The following is a 20,293-nucleotide window of genomic DNA, read 5'->3' as shown; positions in this document are numbered from 1 at the left end:
GGCTTTCTTAGAATACTTAATGTTCCCAGTTCTGACACTTTTATGTTACTTAAGACTTTCAAATGCTTCGATCTACTGAAAACATATGGAATAGGAACTAGAGATGTCTCGTAGCAAGGCCAAACAAAGTGTGCTGTTTTGGTGGTGCAAACCAGAGCAGAACACAAAAAATAAAAAATGTCTCCAGCTAATTCATGTGTTTCCATAGGGATTCTTCTGATATTTCTTGATGTATTTTGGTAGGAATGTGCCTTCTTTATGGATAAAATGGTAGCATTTTGAATGTTGCCAAAGGGATTCTTCTGAAATTTCTTAATGTGTGTTGGTAGGAACGTGCCTTCTTCATGGATAAAATGGTAGCATTTTGAATGTGGCTGTCATAAGTCTGATCAGAGTTGAGACCTCTTTATGTTGTCATATTAGCACATATGAATTCAGTGTTTTATTAGTTCCTTTAAGTGTTATATCTCAGGGCAAAACATGTTGTCATTCGTCTGTTATTTGTCAGTTGATAGTGATGTTTCCAATCTTTCTCATCGCTGTTACCTAGCTGGAGAGGAGGTTAGAAGTATGCATACACAGTAGCTGTAAGCCTTTGCAGTAAAATATTGTTCTTACTAAAATTTAAGGTTTTCGAGTTGCCGTTTGTAGATTTTAGGATGAGTACCTTTTCTATGACATCTTAAAATAATTTAATAAATCTTTTAAATTCAATTAATGGGAAATGACAAAAGTTTGATGATCAACATTTCAAAGACAGGTCTTCTTCACTTCCTTTTCTTTTGGTTCTTCATTTGTCTAGTATCTGTTGAGCCGACTCTTTGCTTGATAAGTAGATAATGTACTTTCGGAAAACATCGAAACTGAAACATGTCTATCTTATGTAAGTGGTTCATTACTTGAAATAGTTTGCTTTAGCAAAAGAGTTTTTGTGTGAGATTTTGTAAGAGTGCCACAAGCTGTTCAAAAAGCTTAAGCTAGTAGATAAATGCATGTTTTAATATTTTAATATCCTATAACTCACCCTCACCCTCACGCTTAGCTTGGTCTTTTTTGCCGAGTATTAAGCATGAAAAAATTTCATTGGGAGGCAAATAGGGGCCTGAAAAGATTTGGAATTAGGATGTCCTGCTCTAATACCATGTGGAATTTTGTAAGATCACTATCAACTTTTCTGAAAGCTTAAGCTAGTAGATGAATGCGTGTTTTAATATTTCAATATTCTATTAAATCAAAGGACCAAAAATAGGTTGAATGACATATAGTCATCATCTAAATTGCTTGAGAAATGAAAATTGCTCATCTTCTTGTGGAACTTTTCATATAGAGAGGCTCAATGCTCCTTTCTTTTGACAGACAGATCTGGCCCAGCACAGCCCATTTACCAGTGCTCTTAAAAAAATAGGCAGGCCTCTTGATGGAGTAAAAGGTCATGCTTGTACATATTTCGACTATCTTCTACTTGAACTTACGTGGTTTTCACTCCAAAGTCCTTAATGAATTTTTGTCCATTATCTAGGAATAGATGTTAAAATCTACAAAGAAGAGAAGTTGTTGACTCCTTTGCAACTGGAAAAGGAGTATTCTAATTGGATTATCCAAATGCATGATCATTATGATGAAGAGGTTGACAGCGGCGAGGACCAAGCTGTTTTCATAATCAACCCTGGAAACAAGAAGGCACTTGGTGTATCATCCGACGGTATGTAGAAGTGATATATATCATAATCTGGTGGATTACCAGTGAAGTTCTGTTATGTCACATGATAGTGGCTTGCTATTCAGTCTTTTCCTGTCTTGCGCAAAATGTTTGATATCTTTTGAACTTCTTTGATTGCACTGCTTCCAGTTTTACCTATTATTTGTTTGCTTTGCTGCTCATGGTGCAATTGGTTAATATAAAAATTTATATCTTAGTTGTGAGAGTGCACCGTCAGATGAAAAGGAAGGGAGTATCTTGGAGATGTGGCCAGAAAATCAAAATTCTCAAAGGAGCATGTGCCGGAGTGCACAAGAAGAATGTTTATGCTACTCTGGAATATTTTTTGCTTGAAGGACTTCAAGGAGATGGCGGTGGTAAGAAATGATATACATGTGTGCATTTAGTTGCTTTTACTTCGAGCTTTCTGCGAAAAGATACTTTTATTGTGGGCATGTTAGATTATCTCAGTATGTCTAACAGATAATGTTTATAATTAAACAGAATGGATTTTTTTTTTTTTTGAGCATGCGATTCGAAACATAAAGAGATACACTGCATCTAATACGTACAGACGTTGTAGCTTCTATGATAACTCTAAGTTTCAAACTGGTGCCTACTCCATAGTAGTCAAATGATTTTTCAGACAATTTCATTATTTCACCATCAATGACTTGATTTTTTTCCAAGGAGACTTGGACAGAAAAGTAGGTTCCTTAGAAGTGTCCTACATTGATCAGTGGAAGCATTTTGCATTCAAACCATCAGTCAGTACTTATGTTCGCTAGGTTTGAAATGAAAGAATTAGATCATGTATTAATTTGGAGAAAAATCTTGTGATCAAGTTTTAACCGTCTATCCGCTCATAGGGGATTTCCAGATCAGAAGATCCCTCAACTTGATTGAGAAAACAGTTTATTTATTGCGACGATGTTTCTCTATTCTATTTAATGAAGTGTATTGGTCAATTGATCTTTCTTCTCTCTTCAGGGGAAGCACGAATCATATGCAGGTGAGTCACTTATTGATTTTCTGTGGTTGAACTGTTTTCAGTTTTCATCAACTGATTGGATACCTCAAGATTCTGCTAACAAGCTGTGCCTGCATTATTTTGCGTGAAAGGCCACTAGGGGTGCCTGATGAGAAAGGCTGCATCCTCAATAAGCATGATGGAAATGTTTGCTTGGAGGTTCAGAGTTCTGTATCTATACCTATTGGAGTAATTGACTCTGGAGAGGTATCTATTTAATTATTTGAATGTCATTTTACTTCTTTATGTCGTATAATGTCCAAAATCACGGTTCTTTGTGGTCTCTACTCAATCTTGAGCTTCCAAATCCAGTTAGTAGCTGTTGGGAAATCTGAGTGGGAGTGCCAGTTGGAGAAGCAACACTTGAAAGCTCCATCTTCGATTGACTTGCTAGATGCCAACCAATGTGAAGAGTTAGGAATTCATGAGGTACGTGTCTAATTAGGGTTTGTAAATCGATCTTCAATTCACAGGTGACTGCAGAAAGTATTTCTTGAAGCATCCTATATAACCTTGTTCAAGTATTTTATAGCATTTAGGTGAAATCTGTCGGTCTGAAAGGTTTAAGAGCTAAGGAGATTTTCTGCATGATGTTACATATTGTGTTCCTTCTCCTTACAATAACCGCTGACCTGAGGATACTATTGATTTATCTGTCCTCGTCTATATTACTAGCCTATTCATATTTTCTTTTGTCTTTTTGTTTTCAGGCGTTACCAGTTCATGCACCCATTCCTGCTGGACAAGACCCTCCAAAGGAAATTGTAGCTGTTGTTCGGCCGGCAAATTTCAGTTACTCCACTGCTCCAAAGAACTTGGATCAGAAGTACATTGTCAAAAATAAAATGGAAATGTCAATGGAAGTCAAATTCAGTGGCGATTGTGATCAAGAAAGTCATCTTTATTCATCTCGCGTGACACCATCTTGTCATAGAGGATTTCACGGTCTATACATCTTTTCCTTGCAGCACAAGTCTCATGAACTATTTCAGAAATCTGGTGTATATAAATTTCTGTTTCATATGGTAAGCAAACATCTTTTAACTCTTTTCTGCCAGCTAAAAGAACAGGGACAAAATTTATCACTAAATGCTCTTTTTATTGTGTAATACCTCTCAAACATCATTTTGTTGATATGTACTTTTGATCAGGATGAGACAAGCTGTAAAAACTATGAAAAAGAAGTGACAGTTCTTGCATCTGCTGAGGTTGGAAGGTGGCAACTTGTGGGCTATGATAAGAATGAGCATCTTAGAGTCAGGTAAGGATGGTAAGAAGTTTTTGATAGTACCAACTTTTGTTCTTTTGTTGCATATGTGGAGCTCCAGGTTTATAATGTAATTTGTTGGCTATTTTGACAGGGTTGGATCATGCTTTCCTCCTTTAGAGGTTGCATGTTATGACATATATGGGAACCTCATTCCATTCCCATCAACTCCAAAAGTCAATTTGCAATTCAAGATGGGCGAAGGCATGTTGATTTGTGTAAAGAAAACGAAGGCAGGCCTTTCATCTGACAAAAGGACTCTAAGAATTAAGGTGCCATGCACATCTCTTTAATATGTCCGGCCCATCTCAGATTTGCACACTTTACTAAAATTTAACTATCGAGATACAGTAGTATCTCAAGCATTGTTGTGGTAACTCGGATTTACTGATTGTGTAGGATATACTAATAGAAAGTGGGGATTTAGATGTCATCCGGCCAAACTATGAGGGCACAATGCTTTTATGTCCGCCAGATGAATCTTTGTCCATTTCTATTCCATGTAAAGGTATCGCATTCTGGATTAAATTCCTTTACAGGCATGAGCGCGAGATTTGTTAATTGTTTAGCTATTGATATGCCTGGAAAATATTTTTCTTGACATTCTCATAGTTATTCCTGGACATGTGCGGCGAGTGTTGGCACATCCATCCATGCAAAGTATCCAAATGCTTCCTGGGTGCATAGTACAAGAACTCAAATTGGAGGTAAAAGCACATCCTCTCAAGCCTTGTGCTTAAGCCCAATTGTGAATGGAGTTTCTAGCACTATTTGTACGAGACAATACTCAATCATGTGCAGACTGTTACTAGTGTGCACATATTGCATAGTTGTGGTCCTCAGTGCATTTTCCTGATCGCAATGGCAATTATTTTACTTGCCATGTATATAGTTCTTAGTCTTTCATAAGGTATTTTATTGGATGGAAATTGAGGCCTGGTCTTTCTCTTTTCAATAGAAAAATAACAAGTATCTGAGACAGAACTTCTTTTAACTTTTTAATTGCGTACCTTATAGAACTTCACGGTACAACAGAAAAAGGAGTGTAAGCTAACATGGTCCAAACTGGAATATCATTATGTATAAGCTAATATTTCGCTGTATATTTGCAGAAGAAATTTTTTGCCACCCTTGCTTATGTCTTTCGTTTGATTCATTTCCTTCAGATGTTTGATGCTTATGGAAATCATGCTTTGAAGGGCTCTGAAGTTCTTTTGAAGGTTGAGGGATTTTCCATTAAAGATCAGATGGGTAAAAAGCACAAGGTGATGTGCTTTCCCAGATTCCCTGTGGTGCTATTGTGTATATTCTGTAATTAATTATTTGTTCTCTTATTCTATGTTTGGGAGATGAAGGAAAATGGGGAAAATGAAAATTTGGGCGGAAAGTGGGTAGGTAAGAATTCGGAATTTTTGTGAGAGTTTGGAAGGAAAATTCAAAGTTTTGTGTAGTCACACCTAAATTTTCTTCCCTACACTCTCCCAAACAAAGCTTCAAAGATGGCCTTTGTTGACACCGATTCAGCATGTTAGTCATGGCACTTATCTTTCCATAGTTGCATATGAGGTGCATGAGACCGTTTAACTGAAGCAACAGGAACTTTGTGGTGATTTTGCTCTCACATTTACCTACATTTCTGTTGTTATTATTGGGAATGACCCTGCTGGCCTTTTAGATATAGGGCATAAACTGTTCAAGCGATGAAATAGCATGTCGGTGGCCCAAAAAGATTTGGCGCATTGTAGAGGTGTATTGTGTATTCATACCATATTTGGAACAGCATATGCATTGCTGATGGGTTAGCCTCTGTCGAAAATTATTTAAGAGAATGGAATAAATTTCTTGTTCAGGTGGATCATGATGGATTTGTTCATCTCAGTGGCATGTTGAAAGTTACTGCAGGTTTCAATCAAAATGGTATGAACCTTGAGTTTGTAGCTTGAACTTTTACTTTGATCTCTTCTAACTTTTTCTTGGTAATCTTTAGTTGAAGGAAACTGTGTTTGCAAAAGAACATCAAGTACAGTAGAGTAGAGTATAGCTCAAATTCTTGCAATAACTTTCACAAGCTATATCTAAATTTAATGAACATGGTAGAGTGACCATGTATTCACCATTTAGGGGGCAGGTGGTATGCTAAGACTTACTCTCAGGCATATTTCCTTCTCTTTTTGCAGTTTTGTAGCTCAGCTCGTGATTACATATTTATTTGCTGATTGAGCCTCCAACCAAGAATGCTACTAGGCCTATGGCCATTCGAAAATGTGGTCCCTTCATGGTCTTAATTATAATCCCAACCTTCTACCATTAAAATCACGTCGTAAACTATTATGGGATTCATCATCGATAGGGCATTTTCTTTTCTACGCAAAGCCCGTTGATCTCTTGAAAAGTGCTAAATTTTGATTATCACAACTAACTTCTTAGTTCCTACATCTGCCATTAAATCAATGCAGTTTATTTTGAACCGAGGGTGGACTTATCGCTCTCAATATAATTAAGGAAGTTACAAGAAGCAAATAACTCATAAACTCTATAATAAAAGAAAAACATACTCAGCCTATCATTATTACTTTTTATTACTGAAAAGTTTCATCCTTATTCTAAACTAATATATATCTGTTTTCATTCTTTCAAACTAATTCCTTTTCCTTGATGAGGGTTCAAAAACTCCTGCTAGTATAAACCAAAAACTTGTTCATATATTTTTTTTTCTTTTTTTTTTGAAGTTTTTCATGTCTCTCTTGATGAAATTACTTTAACCTTGCTTGAATTGAGAATGGGTAGAATTTAGCGATTATGCAAAACATAAGAAACATTAGAGGTAGCATCATTGACACATATATTGAGGTTTACTGTAATGACAACAAAGTTTGAGTTTCAATTTACCATACTAATTGTTATAATTGACTCAAAGGAGGGATTGCATTAATACAATTAAGATTCGATTAATTAATTTTAAGAGAATTACATTGAGTCACCTTTTATTTCTTCAACTTATGCATTGACCATACAGTTTATTCAATTAGTATAGTTTACACTCCAGGTCGATCTACTTTAGTTATTCATTGTAGCGTTGATCAATTGAAGCTTAACATGATACCTATAAACAAAGATTTGGGTACTCCCAATTTATGAGGTAAATAACAGTCCTTTTACTTGGAGTGCAGACTTTCTGTGGTGTGGACTCGAAATCACATAGTTTTATCAAAAAGGTGTTTTGTTTTAATCTTGCTTCTGGGACATATCAGTTGATGATATTTATTGCTAGGAACTAAAATTATGGTGTTTGTATTTCATGCTCACGCAGCATCTATCATAATAATTTTGCTAAAGATTTAATATGGTTTCAGTAATCAGATTTGTGGGTAAGGATCTGAGAATGTAATGTTCCCTTAATAATAGTGATTCCAAATGTTTGGTCAAAGTCTATATTTCTGTATGTGTAAGAAAATGTTCTCATAATTTTAAACTATTATAATAAGGAATTGAAGTGCCAGGCATCTGGAAAAGGTGCAATTTCTTTATCAACAACTATCTATTTTGTTAAGTTCATTGGAGGGTAAGAATTCACATTTCACTACATTGAAGGAAACTCCAATAGATTCCATGTGGTCATCACTTAGCAGCTGTGCTGAAAGTGAAGCTTCAATAGTTGTACTATCAAGTTTTAAGTTTCAAACTTATAGCAACTACTGACTGTCTGGGGATATCTACATTCATTACCTGCATACAGTATTGCTGTCTGTTATAGCCGGTGGTGAAGAAATATTCAAGGAAGAGCTCCAAACAGAAAAAAGGGAGCTCAGAGTTGCAGAACCAGTTAGTATAGTCTTCTGCTTCTAGTTGCACAATGATTTCGATTTCAGAAACTTGTTTTAATGATGGCATGATTTACAGGTGCCTCAGCTTTGTGCGGCTGGTTCCCAACTAGAGAATTTCGTCTTCGAAATTGTGGATACAGAGGGTAATCTCGATGAGAATATCCACAATGATGAGGAAAATGGCCATTTTCATACACTTTCCATAAAACTGGACTCATCCGTTACAAAAACAACCACTTTATATGCTTTCCGAAAGGGGCGATGCACTATTCCTTCTCTTACTGTCCCTCGAGATGCTGGTTGCTTTAGCTTTTCTGCTGTTCATTCTCGTCACCGAGAGTTATCTTTGAGCATCAAGGTCGCAATGTTTTATTTTTGGTAATGTGTTGGTAATTTGCAGTGGTACATTTATTGAACTTGATTGGTATACGCAGATTGGCATTCAGCCTTCTTCAGATTTGCAGCATGAGATTCAAACCTTATGTCCAAATACGAATATAATGATGCTACAGGACACATCAACCCCTAATGATATAGGGAATGTACTTTCCATCATCAAGAATGAGGTATTGTGTTGGATCTTCATTGCACATTACATCCCTCTCATAAATCTGGTTATTTGTGGTTTGTAAATTCCTATTTTAATCTTGAAAGTCGTAACTATTCTTTAAGTACCTGGCTTTAAGATTCTAAATTTAAGCTTCTCATGTTCTAATGAGGTCAGTTGCAGCTAATGCCCATCATCCTCACATACTTATGTGGTCAGTTGTGCCTTGTGACTTACAATTACTGCTCCTCACAGGTTCTTGAGGAATCTGCTTTGTGCATTGAACATCAGGAAAGGGTAAATTCCTATTGTAATCTTGAAGTCGTAATTATTCTTCAAGTACCTGGCTTTAAGATTCTAAATTTAAGCTTCTCTCATGTTCTAATGAGGTCAGTTAGTTGCAGCTAAGGCCCATCATTCTCACATACTTATGTGGTCAGTTGTGCCTTGTGACTTACACTTACTGCCTCTCACAGGTTCTTGAGGAAACTCGTTCGCGCATTGAACATCGGGAAAGGGTACTGAAGTTGCTGCATGACCGGAAGGTTGAAATAGAGCAATCTTTGGTGGAGTTAGGAGGTGATTTGTCTTGGTTAATGCTATTACTGAATATTAATTGGTTTTGATAAATGCATGCAACACTGTTTTGCAATGACGCGCATTTCTTTGTCTTTGTGGTCTTGTCAATATCAGTGACCTATGGCTACTTAGTTTGGAAAGTCTAAAGAATATAAATCCATGTTTTTATTGTCATATTATGACTCTCTCATCATATTATCATGTTTGTCTCTAGATGAGAGAAATGCGATGCTTTTTAAAGAACGATTTGCCATTTACTCCAACGTACAATATATATAGATCTGAATCAAGTAAGGACGAAAATGATTGCTTAGTTAATGGTTGCTTTTCACCAAAATCACCTGGGGCGCGATTATTCATTTTACCTAGCAAATCCAATTGTGACAAGTAGGACCTACATCACTAAGTTAGGTCCATGGGGATGACCAACTTTTTCAGTTTATGCAGGGCCTTCCCCTTTGAACATTGTGGAACTCCTTTTTCGCCAAAGAGGAAATGATAGACATGATAGAAAACAGAGATGGCTCGGCAGCTTCCGTTCTCTGTGAACTGATCAGAAATTCTGCTTCAGAAGGACCACATGGAAGATCTAGAGATGGCATCATTGGTGTGGTTGCACTTCTTGGAACAATTCGCAATATTGAGCTTAGCAGGCAAACTATCACTGACCCTTCTATCTGACCCACTTGTTCAATGTTGTGAATCCCCTTTTCACATTTTAGACAAATTGATACTTAGAGCTGCATTTTCCATTTTGGAGGATCTTAGCCAAGTATCTGGGTGAAGATCAAATGCTCGGGATCGTGTGCACAAACTCTGAGACGGCATTTAGTCTCGAGACATATGACAAAAACGGAGAAGTTGATCTCCAAAATGCCGTTTATGCAAAAGCAGCTGAACTTGGCAAGTCTATTAGTGGTGAATTTCGTGTCATATGTCTTGAGGAAATAAGGTACATAAGTGGTATTTTTATAATTTTATAACATTTACTGTTATGGAAGATCATATTCCTTACCAACTTATTCGAGTTCTCAAAAGCATTTCCTCATTCATTTGCGATAAACCTTTGGCAGCCCATACAGAGGAGAGATTGAAGGCTGTGATCCTCAAAGGAAACTGGCTTTGCCTTATCCTACCTTACCTTGTGGAGAAATCCCTCCAGGCTTCGTAGGATATGCAGTTAACATGGTCAACATAGACTTTGATCATTTGGCAACAAGAACAACCAAAGGCCTTGGTCTACGAGAAACACTATTTTATCGGCTTTTTGGCAAGTTACAGGTTTATGACACCAGAGAACACATGAAGCAGGCCTCTGTCTGCATAGAACACGGTGCTGTATCACTGGATGGTGGAATAATACGAGAGGACGGCTTGATTTCTCTAGGCTTCTGGTATCTCCATTCCTCCCTCCAATTTTCCAGATGTCGTTAGTAACTATAAAATTTCTGTGACTAGGGTCTGACCTAACTGAAATTAAAAAAGAAAAAGGAAGTTGGTTGCTATTCCTGATAGTCAGTGATCAAGCTAAATATTCTTCTTCACATTTTCTTCGAGATTGATAAAAGGTAGAGAGACATTTTAGATGCGTAGTCAATCATTCTTCAATTTTTGATCAAGGAAGTTGTTTCTTTGCTGTAAAAGCTGTTGCAGTAGCAAGAATATCCCGTGGGCTGTTTTTTCTATGTGTTTCATAATCTTAAGCAAAGTTTCACAACACCATACTATTACTACATGCTCTGTTGATTATTAAGGCTTCTGCTAGTTCATATTTAAGGAAGGATATCTCCATTAACTGCTATGAGTGACCTGGTTTACCATTTTGCCTCTTCAGGAAGCCAGACATAATCTTTCCTGTTGTCACATCTGAAATTCATATAAATACTTTGCCGGGGAGTACGCAAGTCGGGATGCAGATCGCAGAGGCTATGTCGGAGTTGAGAGTGACCCTATGCAAGATACGTAAGATTACAAGAGCTTGCGAGGAAGATAAGCGGCAATTTTTTGGGAAGACTGAGGACTTTATAAGTAATGGACACAGCCGAGGCTTTCATGAAAAATCACTGTCCGACGATGGAATTCTGCCCGGATAATTAGGTCTACCCCACCATTTCCTCGTGAATTATTTCAAGTCTTATATTTCCAGCCTTGGAAACATGGGATAATTGTCTATGCCGAGTAAATGAAAGAGAACGAGAGAATCACTGGGTGTTTTTTGCAGCTGCCAATTTTTTGGAATTGAAACTGTTACCGTAAGTTGAACATTTCTGTCCTCTTTGTTGGATTGATGTTCCGGCATCATTAGTCAAGAGGCATCGCTTCATCTATCTATTCCCTGAATCGTAAGTTTCAAAATCAATGCCAATGAGGATGCCCGATATTTGCAGGTGCTTCTCGTGATCTCAGATAAAATTTCGATTATCATGACTATAGTATTCTCTGTGTAACTCTGTAGAAACTATGGTACTACTTTACTTTATGGGCAGTATTTTACACGACTGTTTTGGGGCGGTTTAATTTTGAAATTCTCAATTAGAATGGGTTCTTCTTTTAAGGAAAATGGGCAGACAAAAAAAGAAAGCGAAAGGTACAGATGATTACAGACAAGCAAGCGACTTTTAAGGTAAAAAGGGTCTTCGCCGTACTATCATTTGTCACTCTGGCGGCGTACAACCTTAACTTTTTCTAATGTTTCTCCTGGGTGCGAGCGTCCCACGTTTCTCCATGGATCACCAGACCATTCGAAAAGGGACAAATTATTTTTAAAATAAAGCATTTAGTGACTAATTAATCTTGGATTAAGATAAAGCGCGCTCTCTTTCCGCCCATTCTCTGTCCGATGCCCTGTCAGGTCGCTTCATGGGAATCTGTTTAGCATCGGTCCCGCCCATCCTTGCGTCTTGTTCCTTTCTGTGGAAAAAGTTAAAAGACTGTCGAAGCTTGCGCACGTATGCTGGTTTTTACGTTTGCAAATTACGGAGCAATACGGCTCGCTTCACACGACTGCACTTTTCATATTTGTAATTTTTCTATACCAATTTCCCTTTCCTTATGACTTAAGTTTTGTGATGGACCAACGTTTAATTTGGAAAAATTTCATTGAGAAATGATGACGATGTGAAATCGATATGACATTGTCTATGGTACAATATAGCTCCATCCATATTGCTGAGCAAGTTTCTTTCCGTTAGCTTGTTAATTTCCTTCTATCCATTTTTAAAATCTCAATGTCTCTAAGCATCAAGCTCACAAACTTAACTTAGAATATTTCGAAATCCTTTCTTAATCAGTTGAACATTACATATCCATTTTAAATGTATATTCTTTTGCTATGCTGAATTTAAGAAATTAATGAAGGAGGGCACAATAAGTTTACGATATATATAAGTGTGTGTGCACACGTGCGGGGCACAAAATAATATGGACTTATCTTAAAATTTTTATCTTAAAAAAAAGTTAAGGGTTTTTTATGAGAAAAAAAATTAAGATAGAATTAGGATCGAATTTTTTTTAGTTCGATTGGGATTAAAGTTAAAAGTTGGTATTTTTTAGGGTTTTAGGCCACTAATTTTACATTAACAAAATCCTTTTTTTTTTCCTTTTTCTTAATATTCTGGTCTGGTAATACACGTGACAATTTCGGAGATCCGGAGGTAGTTTATCCGACGAGCCCGTTTATGTTAGTTGGTTTGTTCGATTGTTTTGAACAGAGTTATGCAACGGCTTGACGCCGGTCTGGTATTCTACGTCGGCGTTTCGCCCTCCCTTCGTACTGGAGTCTCGTACCTCTCCCTTGGCGGTCCCCATATGAATCCTGAATCCTGTCGACTCTGCAGAAGGCAATCTATATCGTCGCCACAATCACTGTAACTTTCAGAAACGTACGGCGGACATTTATAACTCCAATAATGAGCGCCTCGGCGAGACCAAGAAGACGACAAAGGTATTCCATACGTCGTACGGATGTGACTTGGCCAGTTAATGTGCCTCCGAAATAGAGTTGCAAGATTGACTGGACTTGACATGGTTGCTGTTTTGGGGGGCCACCGTTCAGCCGGTCACTGCAGTCCCCACCATCAATGCTTTCCTGGTAAGAGCAGAAAGGAGAAAGCAGCTGCTGATCCCACAGCCAGCCTTCAAAACCCCCTCCTTTCCGCTCGCCCCACACGCTTGAGCTTCATTCCGACCGACCCGGATTCTTGAAATGGACGCCGACTCGCCGGAGGTGCACCGGAGGTGCGCGAGAACCGGCACGCCCAACTGGCGGTGCAGGGAGAGTGCTGTCAGCGGGGAGAAGTACTGCGAGAAGCATTTGCTGTATTTCACCAGAATGCGGAGGAGCGCTGGCGCCGACGGTGCTGGTGCAGCTGCTGGGGCCAACGGGAGGAGGAAGCGGTTTTCCGGCGACGTCTCCGACATGGGCCGCCGGAGGAGGGTGCTGAAGGTGGGGAATGGTGGAGGGTCTTGCGGTGGTGGTGATGATGATGGTGAGAGCAAGAGAGATGGTGGTCGGCGGAAGAGAGGGAGGCCGAAAGGATCGAAGAACAAGAAGAGAGTTGGCGATGGGACTGTGAAGGAGGAGGAGTTGGCCAGCGATGGGAATCAGAGTGTGTGTCCGAAGGCAAAGAGAGGAAGGCCAAAAGGTTCAAAGGATAAGAAGAAGAGGGAGAGGAGAAAGAAGGAGGAGGCAGGTCTTGGAATTGCAGGGGACCAAGCATTTTCTTGGCTTGAGACTCTGCGTGTGAACAATGTGGGTCATGAGGGAGTCAGTGGAGTGAAAGGAGAGACAACTGAGAACGGGGAGGGCCAAAATGAGATTTTAAAGCGGAAGCGCGGTAGGCCGAAGGGCTCAAAGAATCGGAAACGAGCCACTCATAAAACTAGCAAAAATCGGGAAGCTGCTCCTAGGTATGATGAGTTGTTTTGTGTCAATAATGTGGGCCGCGTGAAAGATGGAGAAGTGCATGGAGAAAACGAAGAGGAAAAAGTTGAGGTGGTACGAGGAAAGCCCGGACGGCCAAAGGGTTCGAAGTATCGGAAGTTTGCTACCGCTAAAAATGAGGCGGTTTCTGAGGATGGTGATAATGTGGGTTACGCAGTGGGCACTAAGCATGAAGAGGGGAAAATTGAGGTGGTACCACAAAAGCTCGGACGGCCAAAGGGTTCGAAGAATCGGAAGTTTGCTACTGCTAAAAATCAAGTGGTTTTTGAGGATGGTGCTAATGGGGGTTATGCAGGTGGTACTGAGCATGAAGAGAGGAAAATTGGGATTTCAAAAGGTCGGCCCAAGGAGTCAAAGAATCTTCGGAAATCTGCTATTGCTGATGGAGGTTTAGAGGGCAAGGTTGGAGATTACAAGGAAAATGTTCATTCTGGGTTGGAGACATTAAAGCCTAAAAGGGCCAGAGGCAGACCAAAGGGTTTAAAAAACAAGAGGACTCTATTCCTCGAGAAAGCTTGGTCTTCTCACGGCACAGAAAGGGTAGTCAAACGGACGAATAGAGAAAGAATGGTCAAGATTATTAGTGGCAGGAGAGTTGGAAATTCAAGATCATCAGTAAGTTGTCCCAAAGCTTGTCATAAGAAGCATCCTTATTCATTTTAACGTTGTATTGGTGACACAGGATTCTTGAAACGTAACGGTATTTTTTCTTTTTAATGACAATGTCAGTAACATTGTTTGTGACAAAATTGACAGAATCCTGGGAATTAGGAATTATCTGGTTTCTGTTTCAGTATCATAGGAGTCGTGAAATGAAGAAGAGGAGTTCAATGTGTCATCAGTGCTTGAGGAGTCACAGAAGTGGGATCGTAATTTGTTCAAGATGCAAGAGAAAGCGCTATTGCTCCGACTGCCTTGAAAAGTGGTATAGTATATAAGTTATTCCATTCAAACAAAGAGTAGCTGCATGTATTAAGTAAATCAAAATTAGCAAGCTTCATTTGAAGTTTTCTAGATTGATTTGCACTGTGTTAAGCTGATGTCACGCGACCATAGTCAAGGGACTAATCATTTTTTGATTGAATAGGTACCCGGAGAAAAGCAAACAAGACGTGGAGAAGGAATGCCCATTTTGCCGCGGCCATTGCAACTGTAGAAGATGCCTCAGGAAAAGTTCTGTTCTTAGGGTTAGTTTCCATATTCTTTTGCATTTTGTCTGCTTTCTTCCTTTCACTTCCTGCACCAGAAGTCTGTTTTCAGTGCTTGTGTCATTCCAAACTAGATATTGGTTTCTCTTAGGCAGAGGAGGACCGGCAGGATAGTTCTATGAAGCTGCAGAAGTTACTTTACATGCTCGACAAAACTTTGCCTCTCCTCAAGTATATGCAACAAGAGCAAGTTTCTGAATTAGATGCAGAGGCTAGAATCTGTGGTATTAGATCTGCTTGTTTGGTTCTCTTTATTTGCTCAAAAGTTTGTCATCGAGCGTGAATAAGGCATTTTGTCTGCTCCTTTTGTTCATAGGAAATCAAGTGGTGGAGGAAGATATACCGAAGTCTCTACTGGATGACGACGATCGAGTGTACTGGTAGATCCTGTTCAGGTCTTCCTGATGCTGATATTAATATATAGCATTAACGTGCTTCAACCTTATGACTTGTGGTAGATTTATATAGTATGACCCTGGTTCACCATCATAGCCAGGCTTATGAGTCATATACTGAAAAGCATTATATAAAATAGCTCCATGATAAACTAGGGATGGCTGGTCTCTTTATTTCTTTCTTCCTTTGAATTCTCTCTATAGATCAGCAATATGTTTTCTGAGTGATTCGGATGTGTATAAATTTGTAATTCTGCGTGCAATTTCTTTCAACAGTGATAACTGCAACACATCCATCATCAATTTCTACAGAAGCTGCCCCAACCCTTTTTGCTCATATGATCTGTGTCTAACTTGCTGTTCGGAGCTGAGAAGACTTGATGAGGCAGAATCAACTGAACCAGAAAGATTGCAGAGTGAAGGTACGGAGCTGGGTGTCCAGATACCATCTGTGAAAGGGGAACAACATGGTCATGAGAGCAAATTGACCTCCTCACTGACCAATTATGCAGGCAATACAAAATTTGACTTCCATGATCAGAGAGCAGAAACTGACGGTTCAATCCGTTGTCCTTTGAAAGCACAGGGAGGTTGCGGTATGGGGATTCTTAAATTGAGACGGATCTTTGATGCAAATTTTATAGAAAAAATAATAGACAATGTGCATAAGCTGATGCTAAATTACAAGTCCCCGGAGACTAAATTTTCCCAAGGATGTATATCATGCTATTCCACTGATTCTACATTAAGTGGGAAACTTGAAAGAAGACAGGCAGCTTATCGAGAGAACAGTCATGATAACTTTTTGTACTGTCCCGATGCTCTTCACTTGAAAGATGATGGACATAAGCACTTTCAAACTCACTGGGTCAAAGGTGAGCCTGTCATTGTTAGAAATCTACTACAAAAAACGTCTGGACTAAGTTGGGAGCCAATGGTAATGTGGAGGGCATTTATGGGTGCGCAAAAGGTATTGAAGGAGGATGCTCATGTTGTTAAGGCCATTGATTGCCTGGATTGGTGTGAGGTAGGTCTCAACTTTAAGCTAGTTGAGCTTGTGAGTTTGTAGTATCTTGTTTCTCGCTTAATGGTATCTGCTAATTGGTCTAATGTAAGCTGTGGTTGAATGGAGGATTCCATTACATCATCATTCGTTATTCAAGGTGCAAACTTCAATAGTGATGACATATTGCAGTAGAAAGAATGGAAGTTCCTGTTTTCCTAGGATCTCTTTGGCAAGGTCAATGAATATCTCCATGGCTATCTTTCCTCGGTACTTTTTCGACTCAGTCAATGAGTAAAACTACACTCAAGCCCAGACAAGTATCTAAGATAGGAAAAACTTAAGCTCAAGTCAACAACTCATGCCTGTCTAGATAATTTGCTTGAGATTTTATAAGATGCTTGTATAAGTTCAAATAGAATAATTCAGGACTTCCATGCGCTCATCAAGTAGATCCTTCAAAAAGGTAAGGTCTTCTTCCTGCTTTTGTCCGTCTGAACATTTCTGATGATCTTAACAGATATTGAGACTGCATTTTATATATGGAAAAATGCATAGCATGCCTTTACACTTCAGGATAAACACTGCTATCTGTTTCTGGTGCTGCAGGTTGGAATCAACATTTTTCAGTTCTTCAAGGGCTACCTAGAGGGTCGCAGGTATGAAAATGGGTGGCCAGAGATGTTGAAATTGAAGGATTGGCCACCATCGAATTCATTTGATGAGTGTTTGCCAAGGCATGGGGCCGAATTCATTGCAATGCTTCCTTATGTGGATTATACTCATCCAAGATCTGGTCTTTTGAACCTTGCCACGAAGCTTCCTGCATTTGTGAAGCCTGACTTGGGACCTAAAACATTTATCGCCTATGGATTTTCAAAAGAGCTTGGAAGAGGCGATTCAGTTACAAAGCTTCACTGTGACGTTTCTGATGCGGTGTGCTTCAATGCTTTGAGTAATCACTGCATATGCTTATTATATGCAACTTGCAAGTGAAGTGAATTAGAATTGACCATGAAATGCTCACATGTTTAGAAGCATGAGGACTTTCTCTTTTTAATACATTCTTACGTTTGCATAGAATAATAACATTACTAGCAGGCACTTTGCTCTCACTAGCTTTTGCTATGCGCTTTTTCCAAATACTTTATTCTCAGTAAAACTCTCAAAACTTCTCACCTATACTTGAAGATTGTATATCGTAATTTGAAAGCTTAAACAATAACATCATGTTTTCAGATCAATGTATTGACGCACACTAGCAGAGTAAATATAGCTCAGTGGCAGCGTACAGCCATAAACATTCTCCAGAAGAGACATGAAGCGGAAGATCCTGATGACCTCACTAACTGGATGCAAAATAAGTTGGTTACATCTAAAAGAGATGCGTTACGTGCTCATACTAGTGATCCTAGTGTCCATGAATCCCTCTCCTCGTCTGTGAGAAATGAAGGTGAGGAGCCATGTGATAGGGTCAGTAAAAGCGCATCAGAATCAGTTCTTCCCGAGGATGAGATGAGAGATGCAGGTTTGAAGCGCAACCTGAGCATTGCTGAAGAAGTTATTCTAGACGATGATCTAGAGGAATCATTTGGAGGTGCTGTTTGGGATATTTTCCGTCGGCAGGATGTCCCCAAACTAGTCGAGTACTTGCAAAGACATTGGAAAGAATTTCGCCACATCAACAATCTACCCGTTGAATCTGTGGGTATTTGGCTCCAAAATTAATTTGCCAAGCTAAAAGTGAAGTTATATTCTCTAAACTCGGTTGATGTGACTGTTGCAGGTTATTCATCCTATACACGACCAAACTCTTTACTTAACCGAGAGGCACAAGAAGCAACTGAAAGAGGAATACCGTATGTGAAGTTATTTATTTGTAATTCCTTCTTTTTATAGATTTATAGCCAGGGACAGTTCTTACGCGTGAACTCTCTTCAGACATTGAACCTTGGACGTTTGAGCAACAACTTGGTGAGGCTGTTCTCATTCCTGCAGGATGTCCGCATCAAGTGAGAAACAGACAGGTAAGACTGCTAATCTCAGAACGAGATGGATCAACTGTCCTAAGTATGTGAATAAATTGCCATGATCCTTGCTGAGAGCCAACTCTTCTGTACTGGAAGAGAAGAAAGGGAAAGACTTGTTATATTTAATCTGATCTTGCTTTATTATTCTTGATTGCACTAACAAGGTCGTAGTTCAAAGAAGGCAAACTTCTCTAAGATTTATCCAGAACTTCTGACTTATTTTCGATTTTCTTTCTATGTAAGTTTGCTTCTTTCACTTAGCTTTGCTGTCATACTGTACAGTCGTGTATTAAAGTGGCCCTCGACTTCGTATCCCCTGAAAATGTTCAAGAATGTGTAAGATTAACTGAAGAATTCCGCAAGCTTCCGAGGGACCACAGAGCGAAGGAAGACAAACTGGAGGTACATTGTCATGGTGCTGCTTTATATTATATCATAAACTGTGATTTCACACCATTCATCAGGTTTTTCACTTGATTTGCGTTATCTCAGTCATTGGTATATAGCCAATAATTCGCAAAAGTCAAATGACTGAGTTTGTGAGGTTGACAATGAAGATGAATCAAAACTAAGACGGTACACGTTGATATTGCTTCTAGCATGCATGTCATGACTAGAAATATCGATCAGCATATTGTGGAAAGATCACATTTTTAGTTGTTACAGTGATATCTGCTCTAGGTAATCTGATTGTATCTCTGCAAATACCAAATTAAGTCTCGTTACCTTTTCCCTTTTTGTAGGTGAAGAAGATGGCGATCTATTCTGCAAGTTATGCTGTAAGTGAGGCCCAAGTTCTGACAACTAAACTTAATCAGGATCAGCGTGGCCCTTAACCTCAGCACATTCTCGTAAGTACGTCGACACTTTCATTTTGCAAAGTGACCCTGGAAATTGAACAAATGACAGTCAACTCATGTGTGTAGGATTGTCATCTTCGAAGTGGCTTGCTATACTCTTGAAGCCGATAATTCCAGTATTGCTCCCTGAATTTTCCCTCAGCACATTCTCGTAAGTACGTTGACACTTTCATTTTGCAAAGTGACCCTGGAAATTGAACAAATGACTGTCAACTCATGTGTGTAGGATTGTCATCTTCGAAGTCGTTTGCTGTACTCTTGAAGCCGATAATTCCAGTATTGCTCCCTGAATTTTCCCTCATCCCCCCTCCTAGTTTTGTAGTTCAGCTAACGGAGACAAGAGATAAGTAAGGGACTATCTGTCGGAAATGTCTCCGTCCTAAGCAGTGTCAGAGAGTGAGATTTTTTGAAGATATTTGTATGTCAAGACATCGAAAATTTGGTACATGCTCCATTGACAATCGAGAGGTTATATTCACGTAACCTGATAGACATTCTTTGTTCAGAGTTAGCTCGTAATCTAACTATAGTAGAAGGTGAAAGTGGCGTATGCATTATGCAGGATGTGTAATGAACACCACCTGCTTTCAATTGTGTCAGTCTAAAGCTGCTCATTTCATCTGCGACGGCGGCAGAGCATTGAATTTGCAAATAACCAAGAAATTATCGCCAATACTTGTTCTCTTAGATCAAACCGATTGCGTACCACGTATGGAGAAACTAGGTTGCAACACATTTTCCGTTCTTGATTTGTCCATCAAATCGTCCTGTGTCACCTTTAGACAAGTAATCACAATGCAGGTTATGTCCAAGGATTAACTTATTACAAGATAATACCAACTTCGGTTTTGTATGAAACTAGTAACAATACGCACTTCATTGTCAAAGCGCAAAAAGGAAAACCAGTGA

At 39.0% G+C, this 20,293-nt stretch overlaps 3 protein-coding genes and 1 long non-coding RNA gene across 10 annotated transcripts; all 4 read left to right on the top strand.

Moving 5' to 3' along the window:
• Nucleotides 1–1,367: 1,367 nt before the first annotated feature.
• LOC120289546 lies at nucleotides 1,368–2,070 on the top strand. Its single transcript, XR_005547571.1, has 3 exons — nucleotides 1,368–1,429; nucleotides 1,520–1,702; nucleotides 1,918–2,070. It is a non-coding gene; the product is annotated as an uncharacterized LOC120289546 (long non-coding RNA).
• On the top strand, nucleotides 2,068–9,627 carry LOC108956981 (structural maintenance of chromosomes flexible hinge domain-containing protein GMI1-like). Its single transcript, XM_039304692.1, has 17 exons — nucleotides 2,068–2,076; nucleotides 2,656–2,711; nucleotides 2,822–2,936; nucleotides 3,042–3,158; nucleotides 3,440–3,754; nucleotides 3,881–3,990; nucleotides 4,091–4,268; nucleotides 4,396–4,504; nucleotides 4,609–4,703; nucleotides 5,163–5,261; nucleotides 5,847–5,913; nucleotides 7,733–7,818; nucleotides 7,897–8,178; nucleotides 8,255–8,386; nucleotides 8,545–8,664; nucleotides 8,844–8,946; nucleotides 9,518–9,627. Exons 1-17 carry the CDS (start codon nucleotides 2,068–2,070, stop codon nucleotides 9,625–9,627), a joined length of 2,103 nt encoding a protein of 700 aa, XP_039160626.1.
• A 53-nt stretch (nucleotides 9,628–9,680) lies between these two features.
• LOC120289348 (protein DEFECTIVE IN MERISTEM SILENCING 3-like) lies at nucleotides 9,681–11,252 on the top strand. The gene is made up of 3 exons (XM_039304112.1): nucleotides 9,681–9,898; nucleotides 10,020–10,340; nucleotides 10,781–11,252. The coding sequence occupies exons 1-3, from the start codon at nucleotides 9,738–9,740 to the stop codon at nucleotides 11,037–11,039; spliced, it is 741 nt and encodes a 246-aa protein (XP_039160046.1). The 5' UTR covers nucleotides 9,681–9,737; the 3' UTR covers nucleotides 11,040–11,252.
• Nucleotides 11,253–13,015: 1,763 nt separating this feature from the next.
• LOC104424512 (lysine-specific demethylase JMJ25) lies at nucleotides 13,016–19,975 on the top strand. Of its 7 annotated transcripts, XM_039304203.1 has the most exons (15): nucleotides 13,016–14,503; nucleotides 14,683–14,813; nucleotides 14,976–15,075; nucleotides 15,188–15,320; nucleotides 15,413–15,476; nucleotides 15,768–15,913; nucleotides 16,004–16,518; nucleotides 17,104–17,430; nucleotides 17,734–18,198; nucleotides 18,281–18,353; nucleotides 18,436–18,521; nucleotides 18,807–18,926; nucleotides 19,268–19,375; nucleotides 19,451–19,535; nucleotides 19,611–19,975. In XM_039304203.1, exons 1-13 carry the CDS (start codon nucleotides 13,151–13,153, stop codon nucleotides 19,358–19,360), a joined length of 3,606 nt encoding a protein of 1,201 aa, XP_039160137.1. In that variant the 5' UTR covers nucleotides 13,016–13,150; the 3' UTR covers nucleotides 19,361–19,375; nucleotides 19,451–19,535; nucleotides 19,611–19,975. The 7 variants fall into 7 exon arrangements, with proteins under 7 accessions (XP_039160137.1, XP_039160133.1, XP_039160135.1 ...); XM_039304199.1 differs by having other exon boundaries at nucleotides 13,017–14,503; nucleotides 15,768–16,518; XM_039304201.1 differs by having other exon boundaries at nucleotides 13,017–14,503; nucleotides 15,768–16,518; nucleotides 19,434–19,535.
• The last annotated feature ends 318 nt before the right edge of the window (nucleotides 19,976–20,293 follow it).

The sequence above is a fragment of the Eucalyptus grandis genome, chromosome 11 (genome assembly GCF_016545825.1).
Source record: "Eucalyptus grandis isolate ANBG69807.140 chromosome 11, ASM1654582v1, whole genome shotgun sequence".
In the NCBI taxonomy this organism is placed as follows: domain Eukaryota; kingdom Viridiplantae; phylum Streptophyta; class Magnoliopsida; order Myrtales; family Myrtaceae; genus Eucalyptus; species Eucalyptus grandis.
Note: the sequence above shows the minus strand (reverse complement) of the source record. Positions and strands in the feature narration are given on the sequence as shown.

What these genes read in the sequence shown, in the direction of transcription:
- LOC108956981 (XM_039304692.1), top strand. An exon ending in TACAAGAACTCAAATTGGAG is followed by an intron (nt 4,704 to 5,162) that starts GTAAAAGCACAT and finishes CATTTCCTTCAG; the next exon opens with ATGTTTGATGCTTATGGAAA. An exon ending in ATCTTTGGTGGAGTTAGGAG is followed by an intron (nt 8,947 to 9,517) that starts GTGATTTGTCTT and finishes ATTCTGCTTCAG; the next exon opens with AAGGACCACATGGAAGATCT.
- LOC120289348 (XM_039304112.1), top strand. Translation starts at nt 9,738, where the DNA reads ATGCTCGGGATCGTGTGCACAAACTCTGAGACGGCATTTAGTCTCGAG. An exon ending in ATATGTCTTGAGGAAATAAG is followed by an intron (nt 9,899 to 10,019) that starts GTACATAAGTGG and finishes AACCTTTGGCAG; the next exon opens with CCCATACAGAGGAGAGATTG. An exon ending in TTGATTTCTCTAGGCTTCTG is followed by an intron (nt 10,341 to 10,780) that starts GTATCTCCATTC and finishes TTGCCTCTTCAG; the next exon opens with GAAGCCAGACATAATCTTTC.
- LOC104424512 (XM_010036968.3), top strand. Translation starts at nt 13,151, where the DNA reads ATGGACGCCGACTCGCCGGAGGTGCACCGGAGGTGCGCGAGAACCGGC. An exon ending in TTGGAAATTCAAGATCATCA is followed by an intron (nt 14,504 to 14,682) that starts GTAAGTTGTCCC and finishes TTTCTGTTTCAG; the next exon opens with TATCATAGGAGTCGTGAAAT. An exon ending in GACGACGATCGAGTGTACTG is followed by an intron (nt 15,477 to 15,767) that starts GTAGATCCTGTT and finishes TTCTTTCAACAG; the next exon opens with TGATAACTGCAACACATCCA.